This window comes from Pelecanus crispus, chromosome 5, assembly GCF_030463565.1.
Source record: "Pelecanus crispus isolate bPelCri1 chromosome 5, bPelCri1.pri, whole genome shotgun sequence".
In the NCBI taxonomy this organism is placed as follows: domain Eukaryota; kingdom Metazoa; phylum Chordata; class Aves; order Pelecaniformes; family Pelecanidae; genus Pelecanus; species Pelecanus crispus.
The window spans coordinates 27,168,946-27,195,764 of record NC_134647.1 but is presented as its reverse complement, the minus strand read 5'-3'; the positions used below and the strand labels follow the sequence as shown (position 1 = coordinate 27,195,764).

Below are 26,819 nucleotides of genomic sequence, written 5' to 3'. Positions count from 1 at the left end.
TAATTTGCCGAAATGAAGTAAGCCTTTTACTGTGTAGCATGCTATGAGCAGAATACATACTGCAAATTGCCAGGGGTCAGGGAGATTGAAGACTGACATTTAGGTATTTTGGCCCAGTGACTGCAACTTTATTAAAATTCCTGCAACTTTGAAACAGGAGAAGTTCTCAAGGGAATATAACCTCACAGCAATACGAGAGGGAGCAGGAGGAGGAGATGGTAAGCAGATGGGGGAACAAAGTAAATTCTAACTAAAATTGGTATTACAACAATGAACAACTTTCTAAGTTCAGTCATCTCCCCAGAATGTTGGTTCATAAGAATTCTCTCAGGTATAAAAATCACCTATTTTTCTACAGTGTACTTTCCATTTCACAAATAAAGCTAATTTTAATAATTAGTATGATTTTGAATGTTTCAATTTTCATAAAAGCAAAATTCAGTTTAGTAGTTTTGTGCCCTTGTGACTTTGTGTATGGTTGTTATAAACATACAGCAAGGAACCTGTGTGAGCAAGCTGACTTGCATAAGCGATACATTAAGCAATATTGTGGTAAGAACAAACCAAAATGCCTCTCCTACATGCTATAAGGTTTTGCCTGCTGCAGAGCTGCCAGTGCTTGATAACTTTATCCTGTTCATAACACTCATTTTCTGTTTGAAAATGAGTCTTCTAGGTGATGGCTGCCCTTCAATCCACTGTTTTTACTGAGTTGCCATCATTCAAAAATGAAAAGTAATCATGGATGTTCTTTTGACTTGTTTTCTGCTTTTCTAAGTAACTTTATATAATACTCAGGTCACTTTTTCATGCATTTTTGCCTTCAGTATTGAGGCTAAGTATATGCACACAAAAAACCCAGGAGTGAAAACAGAGATGTTCTCTTTCCTCTTCTGCCTTCCCTCTGCCAGAATTAGGCTTTTAAATTAAGTATTAACTGCCATAATACTTGTGACAGAAAGAGTCATTGTAGTTCTATAGATGCTGGGCTCAAAGCTGCATCTGTGTTTTAACCTGTGGATCCTCCATCTTGAAAACTACGGGAAGTTCAGCGCTAGAATGATCATTGTTCTGTCTTTTTTATATGGCCAGTGTGTGAGTTCAGAGATATGCGTTTGACCTTTTTGGTTGGAGGAGAGCCAGTTGTTGAGCAAAACAACACTGCGAGGTGAGTCTCTGTCCTTCAGAAAGCAAGGCTAGGGCTAGGATTCCAGCCCTGCTTGGAAAAAATTGTCCCAAACTCACTTGTAGTTCTATCAAAACAGGAGAAAAAGATGTGGACTTTTCATCATGTCACAGAGCAGGAATTGGAGGTAGCTTAGATCTAGACTTGTAGTTGGATCTGATTGCTTGCTGGCACTTACAGGAAGACCACTCACTATTTATGATAATCAGCTCTACACGTTAAAAAGGCAGCAGACACAGAACTACTGGATGAGCATGCACAAATTATGGGAACAAATTCTTTCACCTCCCTCGTAACACTTCCTGATATACATCCAGACTCCTAGGGTATTACAAGGGAGCAAGCATGCAGACCTTCTCCCTCATACACATTTGCATTAAATCTGTTTCTGTTAACTTCATTTAACAGGCTTTAGAACAAGTGGGAGAGATCTCAGTTACTTGCTTAACCTGAGATTTGACAGGCAGAATGCAAGGCCAGTTTACAAAATTGTGTGAGAGTAAGAGATGCAGCTTTGAATCCAAGTAGAATTTATTCCATCTTTTTATTAATACTATTTAGAAGTTAGCCAATGATGTAGCCTTTTATTGGAGCTTGGCTTACACTCCCAGTTCCAAGCATAACAAAGAGGACTGTTGTCTTTCCTGTAAGAGGGGAGGAGTTAAAGAGAAGCCTCAGAGAGAATAAATTTTATTCCAGTGTTTACACATCTGTGCTGCATATGCCTATGAATGAGTATATTCTGCCTTTAGTAAAATTCTGAGTATATATCATGTTGCATGTCTAATCAAGTATACTTATGCTTTGCCCCCATAACAGAAAAACATTTGAAATTAATACAATGTTGATTTTTTTTTTTCTTCTGGGTTATGGTTTAAATAGTTCATGAAGTGACCCTTGTTGCTAAAGTTTGTATTTTCCTTATCATTTTTCTCTTTTTTCATCATATTTTGAAAGTACTATTGGTAGTTCATGTACTGAACAAGACATAAAAGTAGTTTTTCTTAATGGACTTTTTCAAGGCATTGCTATTTGAGACTTGATTTGAGATTATATGCTCCAGGAAGGCTTTCCAGATGAGGAAGCTGTATGCACATGATGCCCCCGTAACAGTTTACTGCTATGATGTGGTGTTGAAACAGCACCTATGCTCAATTTTATTGGCTGGAGAAGGACATTTTTAAGCCACTTCTATCTAGAAAGTCACTAAAAGAAAGCTGTCCTCAGCCTACAAAACTGCCAAAGCAGAATGGTAGTGAAATACCACACTTAGTGAGCTTAAAAATTATTTTCCAGCTTGAGTCATAAATGCCTGTTGTAACTGAAAAATTAGGTCACCCAGATTTCAATAGAGCCTCACAGAAAAAAAGATGTCGAGGGTGATCTTGTCTCCAGCTATGCTTAGACAAAACAAAATTATTCCACTGGGGAAGCATAGATTGATGCAGAGTTCTTTGTACACCCTGATTAAAATTGTATGGACCTAAAGCCTATATGGAAGATCCCAATAGATTACCTGTCACCCAGGGAAGTCAGCTGCCTTTCTGAGGAAAGTGAGCCTCAGTTTTGCTATTCAGTTCAAAAGCAGCTGAAGTGGCTTATGATCTGCTCCTGTGCCAATGCATCCACTTTCATTTTTACTCAAACATGTTATCTGTGAAAAGTAAGCTTCCTACTACTGGATTAAATCCTGGAATCACGTTCCTATTTAAATGTTAAATAAAATCTTTCAAGTTTGACTTGTGAGAAGAAAGTGAGATGCAAATGAATCCAACTTGAAAAATCTAAGTACACTATTATTTTTGAGAGTACACACAAGTATGGCATTCATGCTATTGCTATATAACAGACACTGTGAAATAACAAAAGGTCAAAACAAACACCTTGTAACTTCTGAGAATGTTGCCATTTTTGCATAGTCAGACATAATTATTAAATGCAAAAAGGTAGAAATATAAGGCCAGAAATTGTCTTAGCACTTCTGTAGATCTTAATAAATTATTGTAGAAGTATGTAATCCCTTTGTTCATTAAATGTTTCCTCTGAGAATTTGAACATTTCTGTGACTTTTAGATTAACAAAACTTGATTTTGTGAGTATGGTATTGCATCTACTTTAAATCAGGAATAGTTTAAAATGCACAGTTTTTAATGGGTATGTGGATACCAGCCACATTTTTAATTGCTGCAAGAAACAAGATTTTTAAAAAGAGAGATATTAGAGATACCAGATACACAGCAGGATACTGAAAGTCTCCTGGTTTTAATGTTTTGCTTTGTAAACAAAGGTGTAATCAATGCTGTTTACTGCTGTGTTGGCAGTCTGGGTTTAAATACTCTTTATTTAAGGACTCTAATGAATGCTCAAAAACTTTGCTGGAAAACTCATACTGTTTTCTGTTCAGATAATCTTAAAAAAAAGAGTGACAGTGATGTAGTCTCATGATAGACTAATATTTCTTTGAAAGAAAGCCACACTCGTTCCATTTCAGCAACAATTTCAACATAATGCTTCCCTCCCCCGCTTTTTGTTTTAGAGTTCATGTTGTGCATGCTTCACTTCCTCCTTCTTTTAACCATACTGTAGAAGCAGGGAATACATCTAGGTGTTTTGTATTGTTCTGATTCTGCTACTTTCTTTTTTACAGTGCTGAGTTCCCTTCATCACAGTCTCAGTTTTGAACCTATAGTTACTTAAAGACCCCAAAATGTTTACATCTTCCTGATTGCTCTCTTAAAGAGCAGATTTAAATTTCAATCTCTCTTGCGTTACAACAAAAATATTTTACTTAGGCATATTACTAACCTAACCTCCCTTCCTCCTTCCCCATTTGCAGACACCCATTAAGAAAGTGGTGTGAATGAGATTGCCTGACTACAAAATGTGGAGTTGTGTGAAGGGGTATTTACACAAGGTGCATAAGTTTGGAGAGGAAAGGGATTAATTATTTTCATTCTTCAAAAGAAGCAGCCTGTCTCAGGGCCCAGGTGTGAGTCAGTAGGCAAAGGGAGGATGAGGCATTCCCCTGGTTGGCTTTGGATCAGATGCAGCTGGAGCTGCAATGGAGAAGGTGACTTCCTCTCAAATGACTGGTAAGGTATGCCTATTTCTGGACCTTTCTCTGGCGATGTTGCCAGGGTAAGCTAGTAATCTTTGTGTGTGTATATCTTTTGTGGTTCAGAGGAGCTGTGGCTTTAAAGATTAATGCTCAGACTTCCTTTAATGAGGCTACACCGTGGTATTCAAGGAGACTGGGGCTCTGGATTATGGATATTTCAGATCAATTGGGTCATGACACCCACTTGGTATTTCTTAATAAAATTCCTTGTGACTGTGTTAGGAGCTTGACTGAGACAAAAGCTCTAAACAATAAAGTGCAGTGTCTTAATTTAGAGCAATGCTGAGTGAACCCAAAGTCTCTGAGCAGCATAGTGTGAATGTCAGTCTAGCCTAAATTTTTTGAGAATATAGGGAGAAGTTGATAAACTTGTTTATATCACATATTTATATCAAGACATCAGAGTTTGGAAATTATATGCACAGAGTAAGAAGATTAAGAATAACTGTGAAGCAAAGCAATAAAAAATGGCTGCTAAAAACAATTTGGCTTGACCTGGTATCACCTGTGTGTGAGAGAGACTTGGGGCAGGTGAGAAAGCTGTGTGACAAAACCAGATGTAGGTGATGTCTCCACCTGCAGTTTTTGCATTGCTCCAGACTGCTGAGTTTTACTTGCTGGTTCCCAGTTTGCAGCTGGTTCCTACAAATAACTTAAGTAATATTTAATATTTGACAAACTTCTTATCTGAAGTCATCAGTGTGGGATTTCAGTATCACTGGCTTACCTGAAATGTTTTCCCTCCACAATGCAGGAAAAATCTGTTCCTTCTAACCTTTGTGGTTCATGGGATGTCCAGCCAAGAAATTGTTTTTAATTGACAAGTTGTCTTAGCTTATTCTGATATTTCATTATGATATCATGGGAAAACCATTAGTGAAATATAACCATCCATTCTGTTTTGAAAGTTGCTGTCAGATGATGAACTTTTTTTTTTACAGCAGACTTTGTTTCCCTGTTGAGTTCTAGCCTGTGCCCTAAAGAATTGTAGTAAGTGCCACTGTGGTTTTCTTTGCACTTACTTTTCCCTCTGCTGTCTAGAAGCTGGTCATTTTAGGTTTTATGTTCTGCTGACTTACTGATACAAAATCAAGATGGTGTCTGATCAATATCACCATTCCACTCAGATGATTTTTTTTTTTTTTCCCTTTATAAATGGTAAAAACCATCCTGGTATGAGGTGCAGCCTGACTTCACAAGGTAATACAAACAGCACAAGTAGTGGAATCCAGCCAAAAATATCACAAGGAGTGGCTGATGCCCACTTAATGTTTTCCACTGGAATACCAGCTAATCATGCACTGTTTGTGACTTATCGCCAGCTGCCTGCAAAGAGGAGGCAGGGGTGTAAGCTTGGTTCTCTTGCTTGAAGTGAAGCTGCAGATCCCAAACTTCTGTGCTTCAGGTGCATGCAATGCAATGGTCGTGGCAGCTTGCGCATGCTAACTTTCAACAGCTAAGAACTGAGTTGTTTGAGCTGCTGGGACTGGCTAATACAGACCTTAGGTTAGCAAGAGTATGAGAGAGTAAAACTTACATACTTCTGCTCTGTATTGTGGCCTCAGTCCTACAGTACATGGAAAGAATGTAAAAGCAGCTAAGCTTGAAAGATTATTGCAAGTAAGAGCTCGCCTAAGCAGTGGATTTGTTAATACAGTGGGTGAAAATGTCTGCCTCACCATGCTGACAATCCCACATTTGGCAAAAATAGCCATGGACTCAATATATTTGGGTTTAGAAGTTGCTGGACACCTTTGTGAGATACGTCGATTTTTGTTTCACAGTAGCGTAAAGAGAAAAATTTTGTCCTAAAACAGTGGACTAATGCTGGCATAGTTGAGAGCAGTTTCGAGTTCTATTATTTGTCACACATTTTGGTAACTTTCAGCTTCTGAGGAGGCCAGTGATTCCTTTTGTTAAGTATTATGGACACATGGTACAATTTATAGTAAAGAGAAACAAGAAGTCATTCTTTATCTGATAGGAATGCAAAATGTTCATTTTTGTTGTAGTATATGTCTTTGTGCGTGCTTGCGTGTGTTAACATCTGCTGTTTTGGATTCCCTGTGTCAAGAATACTTAGTCTGAGTTCTGAGGTCGTCGTCTTTTTTACTGTGGCCCTGGAGGTGGAATGTAAGTGGAACCTCAGGTAGTAGTACAGTGATCCACTAAATCCAGCTTTACAGCTCATTAAGCAATGCTTTGATTCAGTACAAACTGATGCTGATGACTGATATTTCTTCAAACAATTCTGATGGGTTGATTTGTATTAGTCAGGCGTTGTAATAGCTCAGGTATCATCTGTCCTCCCACAGTTAGCATGAAGCCAGCACAAACCTTATGTGCTCTGGTTATTGGAATAGGAATGCAATTATTTACCCATCCCTGATCTGAATCAGATTTGTACTGGATGATCTGGTAGTACATGGTTTCAGTATTAATGATGGCCAAAATAATGATATTGATCAAAGTGGTACAGAGGCTACATTCTGGCCTTCATCATTGTTGCAAATATAGATGAATCTTTTTTTATTTTTTCAGTAACTTTTTTATTGACTAGAATAGGGAAAAAAAGTGAAGAAAGAGCATGATGTAAAACAATGCACTAAATGCAAAAGTTTGCTCTCTTGACTTTGTCACTTTGCATTTGTGTGGAATATTTACTCTTCCACGTTCACTGAAACAAAATAATCCAAATAGACTTGCCTACTAATACACAAAGAACATGATTCTTTAGCATCATTGTGGAACTAATATCACTAAGCCGATGCATGAAATTCTTGGGTGCTTAATATCCATGTGTTTCAACAAACTTTGTATTATATATATAAATGATGTCTGTCTACTAACTGTCTTGCAAACAAGTTATCCTGAGTTCCAGGCATCAGTAAAGGCTCATTTTGTCATGCAATGTGGTAAACTTTATAATTATGAGAATGGATTTTTTCTTTGTTTGCTTTAGTTGTGCCTTTTAAAATACAGTGAATAATTTTTTTTCAGTAAAAGGAAAACAGCCAAACTTCATACAAAAATTTGGACATACAACTCTACAAGAAGGAGAAGATCTAATCCTGCATTGCAGTATACATGGAAAGCCCAAACCACATGTCTGTTGGAGGAAGGATGATATCCAAGTGGTATCTGGAGACATCAGAGTATGTTCTAATGATCTTGAAATATTTCTTGGGAGAAAGATAATATATTTTCCTTTATGCTACTAATAATCTATGTGCATTCTATTGTTTTACAGACTGAGAAATTAGGAGATACCTATTACCTTTTAAAAAGAAATGTAGTCCTTGCTGATACTGGGAAATACATCTGTGTTGCCAGCAATGAAATTGGAAAGGCACACTGTTCTGCTTTCGTAACTGTGATAGGTGATTCATCCTGCCAGCTGCATGCTTTTAGGCACATTGTTGCCATATTAAATGAGCACCTTGTTTCCACTTACTAATATACATGTTTTGTTTCAGAGAAAAAAAAAAACCCAGAAATTTCCACTGTAACTCAGGCTAAATCAGAATGGGAAGATGGATACTTTTCAGAAGAAGTGAATGTCACAGCTGAGCTAGTACAAGCCCACAGCACACATTGTGTGCGAGATCAAAGGCCAGTGGCTAAACATCTCCCAGTAAGGTAACTTGCAGCTTACTCTGTGTTACATCTTGTAATACTCCAATAGCTGTAAAAACCTTAATTTAAAAAGCACACATCAAACACTCTTCCTAATCCTATGAATTTTTGCATAATGTAAATGAAGTGCATGATGTGTGACTGCCTTTTACACTTAATTCTTCATCAGAAGATATACAATTCTGTCAGGTGAAAGACCTTGTAATACAACAGAAAATGGAGTTTGTGCAATGAAGTATTTAGTTTAGTGAAATAATTTTTTTAAAACCTAGGTGTCTTAATCTGGGTATTAATGTAAGATTGAACAGCTCAAAGATACAAAATAATCCAGAAGTTCAAACTGATACAACTACATGAACATGGAGTTTCAATAGCAGACTATGTAAACAAAGTTTTCTACTAGGTAAGCATCTTATTTAGAAGAATAAGTAGCAGTCCTAATAGCACAGGAACAGTCATTGTTCATTAATTGATTAAAGATGACAAAACTTCCCACTGTGCAATTTCAGACGGTTAAATGAGATGCATGAAGTCAATAGTCCTTTCGGTGGCTTCTTGCACAAGGTTAAATCTTGCCTCCTGAATTTAGGCTCTGATAGCCTATTGTAGTTTATGGTGCTAGAACTGCCTGTCTTTTGAGTAATGTATTCAGCGATGAGAGAGTTTTTATACCCTGTGACCATTACTAATCTGGTTTAGTCTACTATTAGTTCCCTGTTTCACTGGAAACATCAGATAAGATGAGGTAACGTAGGGATGTAGGTGGGGGTTAGGAAGAGATTGTGGACATAAAAATAAGACTTGGTGTCAGAGGTTTTCAATAGAAAATACCTGAACCATTCTATTGATAATGTTTGTTACACAACTCTGAAAATGGTAAGACAGTTTTACGGTAAAAAGCTGGTTTCATGATGATACAGTAAAATAACTTGCTTTCTAGAAGGTATATGGAGCAATGTGGTGGAAAAGAGGCTCCAGGAGTCTCATGGCTTTAAAGAAGTGATGGTTAATGTGACCTGGGAAGGTGGTTGAGAATCTGTGGCATTGCTGTCAGGCTAGTCTTTCACAGTCCGCTTAAAATGTTAAGTTTACACTAGTCACATAAAAATGCATTTATTGCCTGGAAGTGTCTGAATATTTTCTGAACTTTTAATACATACTGAATTCTATGGCAAAAGGCCATAGAAAAAAGAAAGAGCAATGTTCTTTTGTCTTTAAGTTCCTGAGGTTTTTCTATCTAGATGTAGAGTAACATGTAAAAGGAAAGGAAAATTATTACATATGTTGATTCAAAAGCTGTTTTCGTTTCATCATAAGCTGTCTGCACACATTCCCTCATGTCCAGCTGATCAAGCATTGATCCCATATATTTTGTTCAGGCCTTTTCTGTATTGCTGTGAGACGGCAGATATTCCAAAGGGGGGGTGGGAATCAAATGCAAGATCATGTTAATTTTGCTTAGGGTACATACAGAATTCAGTATGATTAAAACATGTAGATCATACAGAAAGGTCAAATTTCTTCTCATTTTCTCATCTCTTTAAAACTAAAGTGCCCTCTGGTTATTTGTTTTTGTCAGTAAGACGAGTTTTAGGATATTTTATGTTCTGTCTGGAATCCCTTTTTATGTGATCTCTAATCTTGTATTGTCTCAAGACCACAGAAAACAGTCTATGCCAACCACCAGAGTGTTGCTTATGAAAAGGAGTGCTGCAGCTGCCACCATTAAAAATGTAGGCATATTAACTGACCTTTTTTTAAACAGGTTTAAAGAGAAACTCTGGCTTCAAGGAGTGTATCTTGAACTTGAGAGGCCACAAGAGATTAGCTTCAATTTGGAACATGATCCTGTTCTCCTGCCTGCTGCAGAGGATCAGAAGACAGACTGAACTGCAAGATACCTGATTCATGAGGGTGTTCATATTGTTTGCTGTGTCCCTTAGTAGATATTGGCCATGGGTGAGGAGAAGAAGAATCTTTAAGTGCTATTTAATTTTTATCTGGGTTACAATTTGTATTTGATTTCTTTATAAATAAATCATTAATTTACCTGTGCACAGCATTTATTAGACAGTGATTTCTTGCTGTTTGGTTCTGGTTTGTTGGACAAATCTAACAGAAGATGATGATGGAAAAAGAGACATTAGCCTTTAAAATTACAAATCTCCTTGATGATTCATCAGTACCCACTGTTTTATTCTTCTACAAATTCCATCAGTGCTATCAATTCCATCAATAGTTCTTCCATCCAGCTTATATAGAGAATTCAGACACAAACAAATGAGGACTTAAACCAAAATGAGTTTATAACTACGGAATTCTCCAGTTTATTACAGCATTCATTACCTTATTTCTAACAGCTTTGAGACATTTTGAGGAGGCTGGGCATCAAAAGGAGTGGTTACTAAGAATAGCAAACCTTGTCTAATGCATGCTTAGTACCAAGAATGTCTTCAGGGAAGAGAGTCTCATTAAGGCAGCATAATGGAGAATTCTTCTGCTATATTGCTTCTGTTTTCAGGACTGGATTATTGTGACAAAGCAGTCCATTTCCAGTTGATGCATGTCATTACAGTCCAAAGGAGTGGACTATGAAGTGATACCCACACTAGTTTCAAAGCACATCCTTATTTTAGCCAAGGACTTCTCAATGATAGTATTCCTCAAGGCCCACAGCATCCATTCAGGGTATAAAGAAAACCTGAACTGAAATTGAATCTTTTGGATTATAGGGCAGCCATTAGCATGATGCAATTTTGGTCTCCATCTCTTGAATTCCAAGTCTAAGTGTCTTTTTCACTTCACTATAAAGCTCCTTGCAGAGAAAGAGGAGAACTTTCATAGTGTCATCTGTTTGCAGCATTGTAAAAATAGTCAGAAAACATCCCATTTTGGATGGCTGTTTCACTGGCACAATAACAAACAGGACATCTAGTCAGACTTGGGAAGAGATGTTCTTCAGTTTGGTCCTTCTGATTCAGATTTTCAAAGTCCTGATTCATGCTACTCAGACTTCTGTTTCAGTGTATTGCGTATGGTTTGGCCAATACTACAGGTATATGTGTATTGTGCAACTGCCTATTGTGCAACATTTTGTCATTCTTTATATAACCGTTGATTAGGCCTACACTGGGTTTGTATACCACAACAATACGCTCACACTTCTCACAGAGAGCAGATGGGGGTTTAAGCAGTGCAGCATCTTTGTGCTTCATCCAGGTAGATGTCATCTGTGCAAAATTGGGACTGAAATAACATTTTTGAGAGTTGCTTAAATCGTAATACCAAAACATTAAAATCTGTCTCCAGCAAGGTGCAGGTTGGCTAGTAGAAACTTAAATTTATTTCCAAATTAAAGTACAGGCATAGAGAGGAAATGAGGTGAAAAAATATATGTATATGTCATCACCTGATCACATAAATCACTTGCTTGACGTTATGGAAAAGTCAATGGCATCCTGCCCACAGAATAGTCACAAGGCTGTGTATATGTGCACATAAATATAGTAGCTGAGGACTGAGGTTCTTGCTCTGCTTATTTACTCTGTATCTCTTACAAACAGTTTTTTCCAAAACTGAGTGGAGACAAATATCGAACATCTTATGGTTCCCATACAATTAGCTTTCTGCCGACTAAACCTCTCCTTTGCATGTGGTGTTTAGATCTAAAAATTTCACAGAAAATATTGTGTTCTAACTGCAGTCACATTCAGAGGACTGACAAAGTACATATCAGATATACCCCAAAAATTTGAAAAACCCTAAAATGTATGTTCTTTTATCAGCTGGAATCTGTAAGTATGGCATATAAGATTTCCTATTTAAAAATCCATTCTGTAAAAATGAAAGTGTAGAATTCAGTGCCTGCTGATCTCGTGATTCCTCAGCAAATTTAAGGCATTGGGTTCTTTTTGCTTTTCCTCTTGATTGTCAGCCTGCAAGAACAACTTGAACTTTAATATTTGAGGTGGGCTTTTTTCCCCCTTGAATCACCAAACACGACTTTACTTAAAAAAAAAGGAAAAAATTGTTAATGCTTTACTAAATAATACATGAGGCAAACCAGAAATCTGTATATCTGTTCTTACCTATGGTTTTCTTACGAAGTAGTAGAAAATCGTGTTTATAAACAGATAAACAAAAAACCCAGCAACCTTCTTTTGCCAATGAGGAACACAGCTCTTGCTCCAAGTGTTCCTGGGAATGGATCTATTATGAAACATGGTAAGTGTGTTTGTTTCTTTTCATTTTATAAATCATAGATGCCCGTGAATTTGTTAAAAGGTCTGTGAAATTTGACAGTATGCATATATCTATTAAATTCTAAAGACTATCTCAATGTTAGTTAAAATAGTTAGTAAATATATTCTTTACTGAGCGTCTCAGGTCTTGTTAGTAGAGCCCTGCTTTCTAAGTTGAGGAGCTGAGTAACGTTTTTATTCCTTCCTTGTTCCATATGTAAATGTGTGGGGATGATATATAAAGAAATAATACACAAGGAAAACTTGGGAAAAGCGATGTCTGTAAATGTCCTCCTTAGATATTTCCAAGGAGGTGATCTGAGAGACAACTATTAACATGAAGTTAGAGAATATGGACCCTGATAACTATTCCATACCTGTTCAAATCTAGTCACAGTCCCCAGTAAGTTGTTCACATGTGAAATAGCTAAAGTAGTTTCAAAAATTGCTTAGTGCCTTAGTTATCTTTTCTGCTTTGGGAGCAACTGACAGTGCCTTCTTCAGTAACAAGCAAAACAAATTTCTGCAAGCAAGTTTTAGTTTGTATTGAAAAAGATTATATATCTTGCATAATCAGTTACAGTATCTCAGATAAGAGATGTTAGCATCTGAAAATGCTGCACCTTTTCAGAAGCCAGCTGCAGCACACAAACGTGGATATTCTTGTGAATATAATGCATTTTATGGCCTTTATTTAAGGTTCTAAAGGTGTCATTACAAGCTACTGTTTATAGTATTTGCAGGGAAGGGAAGTTGATGAAAGTGGTGGAAATGTGTTTTGACTTCTGGTCAGGATTTAATGGTTTAACAGTTAAAAGAAGATTTTTTTAGTTAGTTTATAAGTTTAAAGAAAGAAGGTGGGTGGGAGGAGGGAAAGCAAATTTTTTTTTTCCAAAGTAAACTTTATAAAACTGGAAATTCAGAAAGGATATAATATCTAAATACATTTCGGGTTGTGTTTTGTCAGTTCTATAAGAATTTAGGACAGCATCTTATCAGTGAGAAGTTTTATTTAAAGTGACCAAATTATTTACTTCATGACTCCCTTGGTTCTGCACATTTGTTTGAGGGGACAGAGTGAAACAAAAATAGTATATGAAAGGAAATATAACAGACATAGTATAGGAAAGAACAGGACAAAGAATGAAGGCAGTGAGGGAAAATGGAAGTAGAGAAGGAAATGGGAAAGATTCTTTTTATGCAGTTTGCACATTAGTGTGTGTAGATAGATTAAGGGACTGGGAAAGAAAGCAGGGTTTGTGCTATATTGGCTGTGCAGCTACAGCACATAGTATGCTACTACTGTTTGACAAATAATAAAGAAAATGAAAGCTTGTGGGTTTTTTAAAAAACAAATTAGGAAATTCCACTTCAAAATCACATTGAAAACTTGCCTAAGTGGCAGTTTGAAGCTTTCAGTGTTCAAGAAAGAATGAATTTGCCTTTAAGTTCTGACTAGAGTCTTCAGCTTTCAGGGTATCTTCATGTGGGCCTACTAAAGTAATCGTTCCTTTTGTGCAGCTCCACTGATCAAGTCAATAGGATTGTTAGAATTAATCAAAGAGAATTTCTTTATTACTTCATGTAAATGAAGAGGTTGCTGGTATCCACACCACAGTGTTTTATTGTGTTGAAGATTACCTGCTATTTCTTAAATGTATTGTTGGCCTACAGTGTAATACGTATACTGTAGACATTGGCAATATATAGTTTATACTTAAAACAGTAGCAGACTGAAGCAAATGCTGAAATTTTCATAACAATCCCCAATATTTATGCCTCCCTGAAAAAAAAAAATCTTTGTCATTATCTGGATCTGACTTTTGATTCTGGAGCAAAGAAATAATGTCGTTTTTACCAGCAGTGTCTTTGCTACACAATAATAAGACCAAAGTCATCCTTCTGCTTTTTATTGTAAATAAACCTTGTGACACTAAACATGTAGAAATCACACTGGGCTGATAGTCATTCTGCTAAGAGAAGGCATGCAGTACAAATAATTTGTATTTCCTTGAGAGCATGAGAGAAACATTTCACTGTTCAATTTCATTTCTGAATTTACCAGTGAAAGTAAAAAGTTGAGAAGGTACAAACTTTTGTTGGAATGGAAATAGATTTAATAGTGATCAAAAGCACATGTAAAACTTCCGGGGGGGAGGGGGGGAGAGGAAATGGGAAGGAGCTTATTTTAAAAATATATTTCTTTTATGTATTTGAATGCAGCAAAATTTTTTCCTTGTAGCTTTCTATTATTGTCATCAGTTGTTGTTGACTTGATTGAAATACAATAATGCAAACTTCTGGCCATCTCATAACTCCAAATGTGACAGTTTGTACATTTCTGTCATTTAGAAATTATCACATGTTCATAAACTTTTCCATTTTTTATTTGACTTAGACATTGACATTAAGCTGGCTGCATTTATGAAGTTTGCAGATACTAGCCTGTGTTCTTTCTCCAAGTTTGATTTTTCACTGAATATTTAAGTGTTCAACTACAGAGAAAAATGGCCATCTGCTAATTTAGCAAGTCGCTATTTAGAATCAGATATTAGATACACTTTACACAGATTTCTTTGGACATTTTGTGTCTTTTAGTAGAAGCTAACTAGTCCTCCCCACTAATGCGTAGAGTTGCATTTGTTATATTACTAAGTCTTATACAGAGAGATTAGGCTCTCTGATATCTATTTGCAACAAAAAGTTAAAAATGAGCCCTCATATTCTGACTTTCAACCTCTGTGAGTGTCCAGCTAGTACCAGTGCACAGAGTATTCCTCCTATACTTTCTTGTCTTTCAGATCTGCAAACTATAGTATAATACCCCCTTGCAGGAATCATAGTGGTGGTATTCTCTCTCCTTGGCATTTTCTGGAGCTCCTGCTGGAGGTTTCCTTCAGGTCGTTTTCAGACACAAATGCAGCTGATACTACAAAACTCCAGCCTGTGTCTACTTCTCTAGGTATCCTCTGGGAGATCCTTTTCAATGTGGATCTTGGTAACAGCAGACTGAAGTCTTCTATTTACCAGTTAAGCACACGCTTGACTTCAAGCACATAAGTACTCGTATGAGCCAGTTATATGCTTAAGTTTGCTAGATACGCATTATATATTCCACTTCATAGGGAAGGAAAGGATTTTTTGATAAGAAGGCAACACTGGAAACAGGCAGGTGTGGTGGTGTGGCAAAACACCTCCCATTCCATCTATAGATGAGAGTAGTCTTCTAACTCTGACCTCTGTTTTGGAGGCAGCTAATCTAATGGTACAATTAGCTGCATAGACTGATGAAGCTGGGCTAGTGGAAGTTCACAACTAATATGCTATTCCATGGATGATTAATTCTGTGGTCTGCACAAAGCCTCACAGGTCTAGAAAAAAGCTGTTAGACTTAAAATCTGCTTTTTCAGAAATTACGGTAGCTGTCTGTGTTAATTTACTTTCACAGAATTTATATTTCTGCACGTTGTATGCTATTGTTTGTTAAGCTTAACTGCTTGGAACATCCAACAGAAAAACTGTGAAGGAAACAAAAAAACCCAGAGCGCCAAATCTATTTATTACCAAATACAATTATAAAATTCAAAGTTATGGAAAAAGTAATTTAAACAGTGTATTCTAATAGTGTACAGCCACATGTCTGAGCTCAGCTTACTTATTTAGTTTGGTGATTGACAGATGCATTTGGTAGCTTGTTGGATGTTTTATAATGAAAGAAAGTAAGGGTGAATCTCACTAATATGACTACTTCTGACTTGTCCGTATCCTCTAAAATGTTTCTTTATTACTTTCTTTGTCTTGTGCTTATGACTTAGGAAATTTGCAATGGCTTGTAAACTGCACATTATAGATGAAATTGAATTATAAATCAAAAGCTTTGGAACAGATGATGTTTCCTCAGTGAATCCCTTTTGTGCTTCCAAAATTAGCATTGTCAATCAAACCAACAGGTGGTATATGGTTATACAGAGTGGATCCCCTCTCACAAGACACTTTCTTTTAGGAAACCAATCAGAACTGGCACTGACATGATGAGGCAGACCTGTCAGCAGAGCTGGGGTATATAAAGCAAAGCAACTATGTTAGCACTTCTGAGCAGTCGTGCATTCCCCGCCTCGCCTCGGGTGTAGGGATTGCAAAAAAACAAAACTACACTGTCAAGACTGTGTAGTTTTGTTTTTATGATTAGAGGCTCTACAATTCTCATGCTGGGATTGTCTAAAAAAATCTTACTCTGGATAAGGACGTCGTTCAAGAAGATTTCGTTGGGCTTAGCCCACTCTTACAGGCACTTTGAGAGATCAGGTTAGTAGCATGTTTCTGCTAGTGTAATGAGTATTTTATCAGTCATTAATAATCCTGATATGATCTATTATTTATAAATTTTCTCACAGGGGGGTATAGGTTTCAGAGGACAGATACAGAGCACTTAAATTCTCTGGCAAGATTATGTCTTAAATTTCTGGGAGTAAATTTTGTTAACACTCAGCAAAAAGTTTTTCCAGTGTATTTATTGTTAAAGACTATATAAATTAAGATTTGAAAGTGCATGGAAACATTTTCTTAACTTATAAACTCATTTCTGTTGGGAGTGTTCAAGGTTATGCTACTGAGAGATAAACTGAGAAGGTCCAAGAATAGCTCTGATAAGATGCACATGGTATCAGCTAAGCGCTGATGACTTTTTAAGGGAATCAACTGCTAAGGTATCAATTACATGGCAGCTCTGGAACACTTGTCTGCTGTCATTCATGGCTGAGAAGGTTATTTCTGGAACATGACATTTCAGATGCATACTTTCAATTCTAATTATACAAAAAGCCTTATAAGATCAGATCTTCATCACCAAAATTTGCCTAGACAATGAAATATATAAACTTTGTGTGAACTCAATGACAATTCTACTCAATTAAATGATTTCCAATCTATTCTGGAGTCAAGAAATTACATATACATATAAGCTTTCATAATGTTTAATTATATTGTCATAATGTTTAATTATATTGTAAGATTATTTCCATATATTTAGCTGAGCTTCAAAACATAGTTATAACTGAAGTAGATGTTAGTGAATTACGTGTGACAGATGTTTGTCTTCATCTTCCTTTCAGAAAACTAGTGTTTTGTTAGGATGAAATGTTGGTCATTTCTTTCTAATTTGAACTCATTTCCTCCCACCCTTGAAGCTGAAAAGCTTTGATAAAAGGCTGTTCCTCTGTCAAGCTGGAACAAGTATCCAGATAATCAGTAAAGGCAATTAAAAGCAGCTCAAAATCCCAATACAATACCCAGTTCTGCCCTTATGCACTTACTGTATGTAGGCATCAGGCACTGATTTCAATGAAGGAAATCATGCCATGAAGAATTTTCACCCCTTTGAAAGGTAGCATGAATTTGGCTCATAGTGAAAGAAACTTCACTTTCATATTAATTTTAAGTTAAGCCTGGGACTGCCACAAAATCAGGCACAAAAGCCAAAGTAAACAACAGTAAATGTGTGAGTGAGATTGACTTGAAAAGATATGGGGTTAACCCTTGTTTAGTAAGACATGATATGCTCTCAGGGGAATTTTTTAATGAGAAAAATTGTAACTTTAATAGTTGTATGATACTATTAAGAAGATACTAGCTACATTTTAAAAAACTGCACAATTCAACATCAGTAAATAAATATGTTCATGCAAATATAAAATACTCCTGATACAGAAGCTTTTCTAGTGGCAGTGTGCTATTTCAAAGTAGGATCTTCTGGCATAGGAAGAGAAAGCAAACTATTTTTCTTTCAGATTTCACATGGATCTGCAGTTGTTCAAACCATCAGTGTCAGTGGCTACCTTATATCCTAGCTCACATTTCGAAGGTGGCTGTCCTCCCATATTCAAAATTCCACTGAGATACTCTCTAAGAAAGAGTAGAATTTTATCTACATCTTTAATGTCAATAAGCTTCTTTGTAAAATGAAATTATTCACTACTTACAGGCTGCTTTTAAAAGAGAGCCTCCTGGCATTTTTTGAATTATTAAAAGCCAAATAGATTGTCAACCTTCACATTTTTTTCCATTGCTACTTAGTGGCCTGGTTGTCTTCCTGTTGGACAATGCAAATGCTTTGCACTAACAAAATGTTTTCAAATCTTTCAAACAAATTTTTACATGGAGATTATTTTCTCTTTAGGTAATGGAGATTAATGGACAAATAGAGGCTAGATGACCTGCACAAGGTCATGCAATGAGTCAAGCAGAACTTTGTCTCCTGCTGCATACTTGCAATGCCAAATCACAGCTTCACTAAATTTAACAGTTTCACATCTAACTCAACCAAGTGTGCCCTAAGAGTAGTTTGCTATACAACTTTGTCAAAACCTTCACATTTTATCAGGTCAATGTGATTTAAAACTGGGAAGAGTAAAATGTTATGAAAATAATTACAAATATTTCTAAAATCTAGCAAGAAGGATGTGAATGTAATAACAATTTCACCATTGATATCTAATTATGTTTTTCTTGCTTTCAGAGTGCCTGTAAAGATGACGACAAAAGCACCAACATTTACGCAGCCATTACAAAGTGTTGTGGCACTGGAGGGTAGTGCCGCAACCTTTGAGGCTCATATTAGTGGTAAGGTTTTGATTCATTCCTGCAAGATGATTATTTTTTATTATTATTTTTTGTAACGTTTATGCTAAGACAAACAATAACACCTTTTGTAGATCATAATCTGATCTGAATGGGTAAAGATCAGTGCTGAGATGTGAATATATATCCACATCATATGGTACTGATCAGCACTGTGAGGTACTGTCAGATACCCACAAACGTACTGCATAAAGTTACAGGGCTTCCCAGGCAATAGCCAAATCATCCTGCCAATGAGACTGGTGTCTAATCCTCATGTATGTTAGAATCATCAAAACTGGGGGGAAATAACATTAGAAGTATATACATACAAACACATACTGTGCTAATAAGGGAACTTCATATGGGTGCAGAGAGAGTGATCTTGTTTGGATGATGATCAGACACAATGAGGAGTCAAGGTGCAAAAGCCAAGGCATATGCTAGTTCTTCATCGACCTAGTACTAAGCCTTAGTCTGGCTAAGCTGTATTTCCACCTTCTGTGCCCTTGGGTTTACTTAATTCTGGAGTTCTGGCAGGGGAGTTAAAAGCACAAAACCAGGTCCATATGGCCACTGAAGAGGGTAGAAAACTTTAGTTTGCTATATAGTAGAAGTTTATGGTGATCATGATGGTAGTACAAGGCTGGATTAATATAATTTGCTGATGCAATTTAAAGATGGCACATAATTTTAAAGGACACTTCATTTTGCCAGTCTACACACTATTAAAACACCCCATGCAAACCCCTGAGATAACTTTACCAGATAACCAACACCCTGTTCTAAGAGTGCCTCTGACCTCAGCAGTGACTAAGGAGAAATGACACGTGTTCCTGCTGATGGAATTACATTGTCTTACAGGCATTAGCAGTGTGATGATCCACATACCGTAAAACACTACCCAGATGCTCCATGACAGGTGCAAACACATGATCTGTCCAACTATAAAGATCTCTGACATCTATGGTCCACTGTGGTTCATCCCTTGGTCCCTTTGGATAACACTGGCTCACACAAGGTTCACACAGGGTGTTTGAACATGTCCTGTAGTCTACATCCATCATAATTTGTCATGCCTTATTCTGTTATTTGGCCCTCTACTCTCCAGTTAATTGCCCTGACCCCCTCTTTTCTGTACACTGTACATTTTCTGTGAAAGGTTTCTTTCCACTAATGATCACAATACTTATTATTATTACAACAAATACATGAATATATCATCAGAACAAGTTAGGATGCTAATATTATGGCTTAATGTGTGTTTTTGGCTATTTTCATTTGTGTGGTATCATGAAGTACTTGGGAGGGGAATTTGATTTCTAAGAGGCAATACAGTAGTTTTTCTAATGGCATATGCCATATTTGTACTTCAGTCCCAAATATCATGTGAGGCAATTTCCTACTAGCTTTTATTCACATTGTGGGATTCTGGAATATCTTTCATGCCCCAAAAGCATCTACCAAGATTGACAGATCTGACAATGGCTTGGCATTTAGTTTTTCTAATGCATAAAAAAATATGAAAGTCTTATTTCTTGAACTAATTGCATAAATAACTGACTACACAGCTTTATTCTGCTACATTGTCTGCCCTTCCTATCTGTCATGAATTACTGTGAATTTGAAATTCAGACTTTCTGTTTATCTCTGATAACACTGCCCTTTTATATACAAGTCAAGTATTAATAAAGAGCTACAATCTGAATGTGAAGAGCCCAGTTCATCTAAGATTACCAAGAAGAGCTTAGCAACCACCTGAGATATAAAAATTTTACCTGTTCATCAAATGGATTTCAGTTGCTCAATAAAGTTGTCTAAGTAGAACACTGGGAAGAGAATTTCCATTAGGAATCTAAAATCACCATTTAAAGCTAAAAAAACAGCTGACCAGAAGAGTCTTGTGCATGACCCTGAAAACAAAAGAATAATATGTTTGAACAACAAAAGGTCAACTGACTGCTTTCCACCAAACTCAAACAGAATTCACTTCAGAAAAAAGAAACAAAAAACCAAAACATTAATAGCACTTGATGTTAATGTCTACAACAGTCATGTTTTCTGTCACCTCATTTTCTAAAATCATTTAGTATTAGGACAACTACTTAACTTGTTTGGAAGTTCTGATTTTTAGTTTGTCTCCAAACTATTGGACTAGATAATTTTATTAGCAACACTACTTAGATACTAGCAAATAAATAAATAAAAAAATACCCCATGTGCATCAATTCATCTCCCTCATAATTTTGATGAACTTTTATTCCTCAAAGGATTGCCAGACACTATAGTCCACTCATTATTCAAGTGATTTCCTAAGTGCAGTAGCCTGTGCAGTTGTCCTATTGCTCTGTGTATTTTAAAGACCTTTCTAAAAAGAAATTTCTTTACCACTGTGTCGCTGGACATATAGTCGTAGACCTGTGCCTATGTCATTACACTCCACTATAACTGTGTATACGTGAGCAAGTATTATGGTAATGCTGGCATTTCATAGCATCTTAATCTCCTTTTGTCTTCCTTTTTCTTTAGGTTTCCCAGTTCCTGAGGTGAGCTGGTATCGGGATGGCCAGGTTCTCTCTGCTGCTACTCTGCCTGGTGTGCAGATCTCGTTTAGTGATGGCCGCGCTAAACTGGTGATCCCCGCCGTGACAGAAGCAAACAGTGGAAGATACACCGTACAAGCCACCAATGGATCTGGGCAAGCAACTAGTACTGCTGAACTACTTGTCACAGGTATCAAGCAGCTAAAGAAAGGCATCTGTCTCTGCTAGCAATGTGAGAAAGAGAGTGATAGGAGAAGTGTCACAGATAATGAAAAAAGTTTGGATTTTAAGTTCATGATTAGCAAAGAAATAGCAAACCATATTCCTTTTTCTAAAGCAGTCTAGAATTCAGCACATATTCTCACCAGTAATTTCTAACAGCGTCCTTTACACCTTAACTGTATAAAGTTTAACCTTGATCTTGTAAACTCTTAATCACAATTACAAACTTCTGGCTTAGCCCTGTATACTTCTGCTCATGTGATCTGTCACACCAGCTGCATTCAAACTGCTCATAAAAGAAAGCATAAAGTTCTGCAGGATGGAGGCCTTAATGATATTTAATGATATTTATCAGAATAACTCATATAAAGGGCCATACTCAAGAGACTGCACTTACTACCTATAATTATAATTAATGCACCTCTAATTCTAGAAACATGTGCAATCATTGGCACCATCAGAAGTATCAGAAAGTTTAAACACATGAAAAATGTTAAGGGTGTTTGCATTTTGGCAAATCTACTCTTAAAGTTTTGAATGTTTGAGAGGGTAGTATCATCTGTCAGTAGCATGTGAAGGAGAAATAGACCATGTGCACTTCTAGTAATGAAAATATCTAGCCCTTACAGTTCTTTTTAACAGACCTTATTGTTTTTATATTTATTTCTTCAATAAAACTGCAGCTGGAACAGCACCACCAAACTTCTCACAACGACTACAGAGCATGACTGCAAGGCAGGGAAGTCAAGTTCGACTTGACGTGAGAGTGACTGGAATCCCTACACCTGTGGTGAAGTTCTATCGGGATGGAGTAGAAATCCAAAGCTCCCCCGATTTTCAAATTTTGCAAGAAGGAGACCTTTACAGCTTAATAATTGCAGAAGCATATCCTGAAGACTCCGGTACTTATTCAGTAAATGCTACAAATAATGTGGGACGTGCTACTTCAACAGCTGAATTGCTAATTCAAGGTAATGGAGTTGAAGTTGCAAGCCATGAAAATAAGAGAGCATTCGTTGTTGTGATGGTACAATACATACCACTTCATCAAACTTATATCAATAAGTTAATTTATAACTCCTTTCTCAAGAGTTATTAACTTTCTGTGAAAAAGCAGTGTCTTTGGTGAAATTTGCCAAACATATTTGTCTGAGAATTTAAAAGGACTTTTTCTCCAGGACGGGTCTTCTTTAAACTGAGGATACAGTAGACAGAAAAAAGTGTGGGATACTTTCAGTTGTTCTCATTTAGTTCTGTAGATTTCTCAAAGTTGTATTCGTAAGCTGGCTTTGATAGAATAGATATAGTAGACTGCACAGCTGTACATGGTCTTGTAAATAAGCCTGGTAGGGATGAAGACAGTTCTTAAATAGAGGAGAATTGTAGTAGTGAATCGTTCTACCCAGAGCAGTCTTGCTTGGATTTCACCTCAGTCAAGCTTCCAAATGGGTAGCCATTTGAGATCCAGGACAGATTCTGGAGAATCTACAATAAATATGTTTTGTTTTGGTTTATTTGGGTTTTTTTCTAATGACATAGTAACGCAGAAATATTATTTCAACTGTTTTCATAACTATCTGTCTATAGATATTGCAGGAAAAACAGATGGTTGTTTAATTCTTTCTCTGTTTTTTATATACATTTGTATATAGTTAGAATTGACCATTCATTTATTTCTGTAACTGCTTATTGTTTGTTGCTATACGCAATTCTCCTGACCATGTTTTCTCTTCAAAAAGGTGAGGAAGAAGCCGTTCCTGCTAAAAAGACAAAGACAATTGTTTCGACTGCTCAGATTTCACAAACAAGACAAGCCAGAATTGAAAAGGTATATTTTTCAAAAACAAAGCAGGTAATGCTAAAATGTGGATGATTACTTCTGCAGTATCTCAGATTTGTTTTCTTGGTTTCATTGTAGAAGATTGAAGCCCACTTTGATGCCAGATCACTTACAAGTGTTGAAACAGTCATAGAAGGTGTGACAGCCCAACAGCTCCCACACAAAGCACCTCCACGAATGCCTCCTAGACCTACATCAAAATCACCAACCCCACCAATAATTGCTGCAAAAGCACAAATGGCACGACAGCAATCACCATCACCTGTTAGACAATCACCATCACCTGTAAGACATGTCAGAGCACCAACACCCTCACCAGTAAGGTAAACTTACTATTCTTTCCAACAAGATTGCTTTTTGAGTCGCTTCCATGTATAGCAGTAATGCTGTAGAATGAGAGCATAGTACAAAATGAAAGAATGCTCTGACTTAATACTGACTGAGTTTATTCTGACTGTGAACTATAATGTTCTATATTTGCCACTGCTATAGAAGTCCGTGCCCCTTACGTAAATTTTCTATCCCATATGGAAGAAAATCCTTTAGAGCATAAATCCCATTTGGCTGCTCTACATACAGCTGAAGTAGCACTTAAAGCTCCAAGTTCATGACGAAAGAGAAGAAAACAGTAGAGCAGTTGGTCCTTGATTATTTTAGATGAACAGAAAAAAGAGCAATGGAAGAATATGTAAAAAACCATGAACATGTGTTCTCTGTGTGTGCTAGTAATGACTGCAGAAATAATGTTTTGAAGGCAAGATCAATGGAGTTATGGAAAAATGAAGTTTACCACTCTGTGTAAAGGATCTTGAGAGGGAAAGTGATTTGGAGCAGGGCTAGTGGGAGACCCCACGAGCTCTGTGCTGAGAGGCAGGTAAAGAGAAAATTGCTTTGGAAGTCCTGCAGTTTTAGCATCTTGAAGCACCAGCGCCATGGAAGGAAAGTCTCCAAGCTGAGTGCTCAGAAGAGCCCCATTTAAACTGCCAGAGTTAGGTACGCTGGGTGAATTTGGCCCCATTGAGAATCACTTGCAAGGACAGGAAGAAATGGATTGAGAGCAACTAACAATAACTAACAAACCACCTAGATGAAAGAATAATTCAATACTGACATCTAGAGTGCATATGGAACTAGAATTTTGTACTCCCCTGCTAGTCAAACCACTTGTAGACGTACAACACATTAGAAAATAAATCTAAACATTAATATGATGATGCTGCCCCCTACTGCTGCAATTTGTTAATGTTACCTGGGAAATACGGCATAAAAAAAAATTCCTCTCAAAGCAAGTTTAAGTTAGAAAGCATTTTGAAAAAATGCTTTAAAACTGTCTGCTAGGACTGGGATTGAATTTTTGGAATATCAAAATTTAGAAACTAGCACTTTCGAAGTGGCTATCAATTATTGTGGCTGAGATTTCTAAATGTAAGTATGGGAAAAAATACAGGCCCTGATCAGAAGCTTGCCTGGAGTCTGAACACATGTATGGATGACACATGGAAATGAGATGTGGTGCAGGAGTAGATACAGTTGTGTTTTTGCTAGGTGGCTGCCACATGATATTTTACAAAGTGCATTTACACTAATCATTTTGTCTCTCTGCAGAGACTGGACCACAAATATAATATGTAATACCCACAGCCTGTAAACCTTTTATATTATGACTATTATGAGAATTAAGACAGAAAAAAATGGAAACTGATGATGTATTTTTATATTTTAAATATATGTGCTTGAGTGAAGTGCCCTTCGACATTTGCCCTTATTTCTTTTTGGAAATCTAACTAAGCTACTACAAAGATGAGTTACAGTTATGAGTATGACAAAAACACACAATAGGTATAATGTTAAAAACAGGTAAGTGTCATTTACAAGTAGAAGACCTCAAAAACGTTTTAAAAATCAAACTACAGAGTACTGAACATACCCTAAATGGGGAGTGAATTCAAGTTCAGGTTGAAGTAGTTTATATAGCTGTTGTTGTATGACATCAATTGCATTAATACTTTATTGTTTTCATTAGGTCAGTTTCCCCTGCTGGAAGAATCTCCACCTCACCTATTAGACCAGTGAAATCTCCATCTCCAATCCGTAAAACACATGTAGTGACAACAGCTGGGGCTGAAGTCCTTCCTCCTTGGAAGCAGGAAGGATATGCTGCAACCACAGAAGCCCAGATGAAGGAAACAAGAGTATCTACAAGCACTACCCAGATAAGAACTGAAGAAAGATGGGAGGGGAGATACGGAGTCCAAGAACAAGTTACCATTAGTGGTGCTGCTGCTAGTGAGGTTGCAGCCGGTGCTAGAGAGGTAAAGTCTATTTTTGGAAAGAGTATTGGTTTTGCTTTATGTGCGGACTCACCACTGCTGAATAGATCTGCTAAATGGAATTTGAGAGGCTGTGTATAAAAATGTGTGTATCTGCTGTTGAGAAATTTCTGCCACAAATACTTAAATGCGTATTTGCAACATTCTGTCTTTGTACTTGTTTTGTGCTTCTTCTGAATGTATGCAAAACATGAAAAAAATGTCTTTTGATGTGACTAATATAGGTGAGAAAGGACAGTGAAAAAACAGCAGCTGTTGCTACGGTTGTTGCTGCTGTGGATCAAGCCATGGTGAGAGAACCAGCTCCAGCTGTTGTAGAGCAAACTGCTAAAAGGACAGCAATGACTGCAGTCCACGTTCAACCTGTTCAGGAGCAGGTAGAAACAGAGCACAGACATTCTATGATTTGCCCTTTATCCCTTCATCCAACATGCAAACAAGGCATGATTCACTGTGAGGGATTAACAAGATATTACCCAGTGCACTGCAAAAGCATGCATACTTGTATAGAGCATCTGGACTGTAAAGGAATGCTCATGGATCACTTGTTCCATTGCTTTCCATCGTAGCAGGATTGAACTAATTACTCTTAAACTGTTTTTAACTTTAAGAGTGCCTTCTATGAAAGTGGTCCTGTATTCTCCCTCATCATTTATTCTCTAACATTATTCTTACACTGATGAAGTTTTTCCTCTAATATCTCATTTATAATTTCCCCACTAGCAATAAAATAATTCTCCCTTGGTATTCTTCCTTCACTTGCATTCCTCTCTTATTTTTCCTTCTCCTCTTCTTTTGATGATCAATTTGTTAAAATGAATTTTAAGGCTTTGGTTTTTTCTTTGTTATAAAAATCAGATGAGAAAGGAGGCAACGGTAGTAGCTACCACTGATAAAGCCACAAAACAAACAGTAATATCAAGAACTAGAGAAGGAATTGTTACTTCACAAGAACAAAGGCACATCTCTCATGAAAAGGTGAATACAGATGTTACCTATGCTTGTCATACCCTACCTTGTTCAAAAGTCTACTATCTCATCAAAAAGACAAGCCTATGAACAAGACAAATGACATACTGTAATATTAT

General features: G+C 36.9%; 2 protein-coding genes across 2 annotated transcripts in view; both read left to right on the top strand.

Moving 5' to 3' along the window:
- The window catches only part of CCDC141 (coiled-coil domain containing 141), a 98,825-nt gene extending 88,996 nt beyond the window's left edge, over positions 1 to 9,829 (top strand). The window contains exons 26-29 of the mRNA XM_075710384.1: positions 7,305 to 7,459; positions 7,555 to 7,684; positions 7,781 to 7,943; positions 9,706 to 9,829. Of these exons, the coding sequence (XP_075566499.1) occupies positions 7,305 to 7,459; positions 7,555 to 7,684; positions 7,781 to 7,943; positions 9,706 to 9,829 (572 nt within the window). The remainder of the gene's footprint in view (positions 1 to 7,304; positions 7,460 to 7,554; positions 7,685 to 7,780; positions 7,944 to 9,705) is intronic.
- Positions 9,830 to 18,708: 8,879 nt separating this feature from the next.
- The window catches only part of TTN (titin), a 242,336-nt gene continuing 234,225 nt past the window's right edge, over positions 18,709 to 26,819 (top strand). Inside the window, exons 1-8 of the mRNA XM_075710465.1 lie at positions 18,709 to 18,799; positions 21,326 to 21,529; positions 22,245 to 22,532; positions 23,301 to 23,389; positions 23,480 to 23,724; positions 25,425 to 25,718; positions 25,961 to 26,108; positions 26,590 to 26,709. Coding sequence (XP_075566580.1) covers positions 18,709 to 18,799; positions 21,326 to 21,529; positions 22,245 to 22,532; positions 23,301 to 23,389; positions 23,480 to 23,724; positions 25,425 to 25,718; positions 25,961 to 26,108; positions 26,590 to 26,709 — 1,479 coding nt within the window. The remainder of the gene's footprint in view (positions 18,800 to 21,325; positions 21,530 to 22,244; positions 22,533 to 23,300; positions 23,390 to 23,479; positions 23,725 to 25,424; positions 25,719 to 25,960; positions 26,109 to 26,589; positions 26,710 to 26,819) is intronic.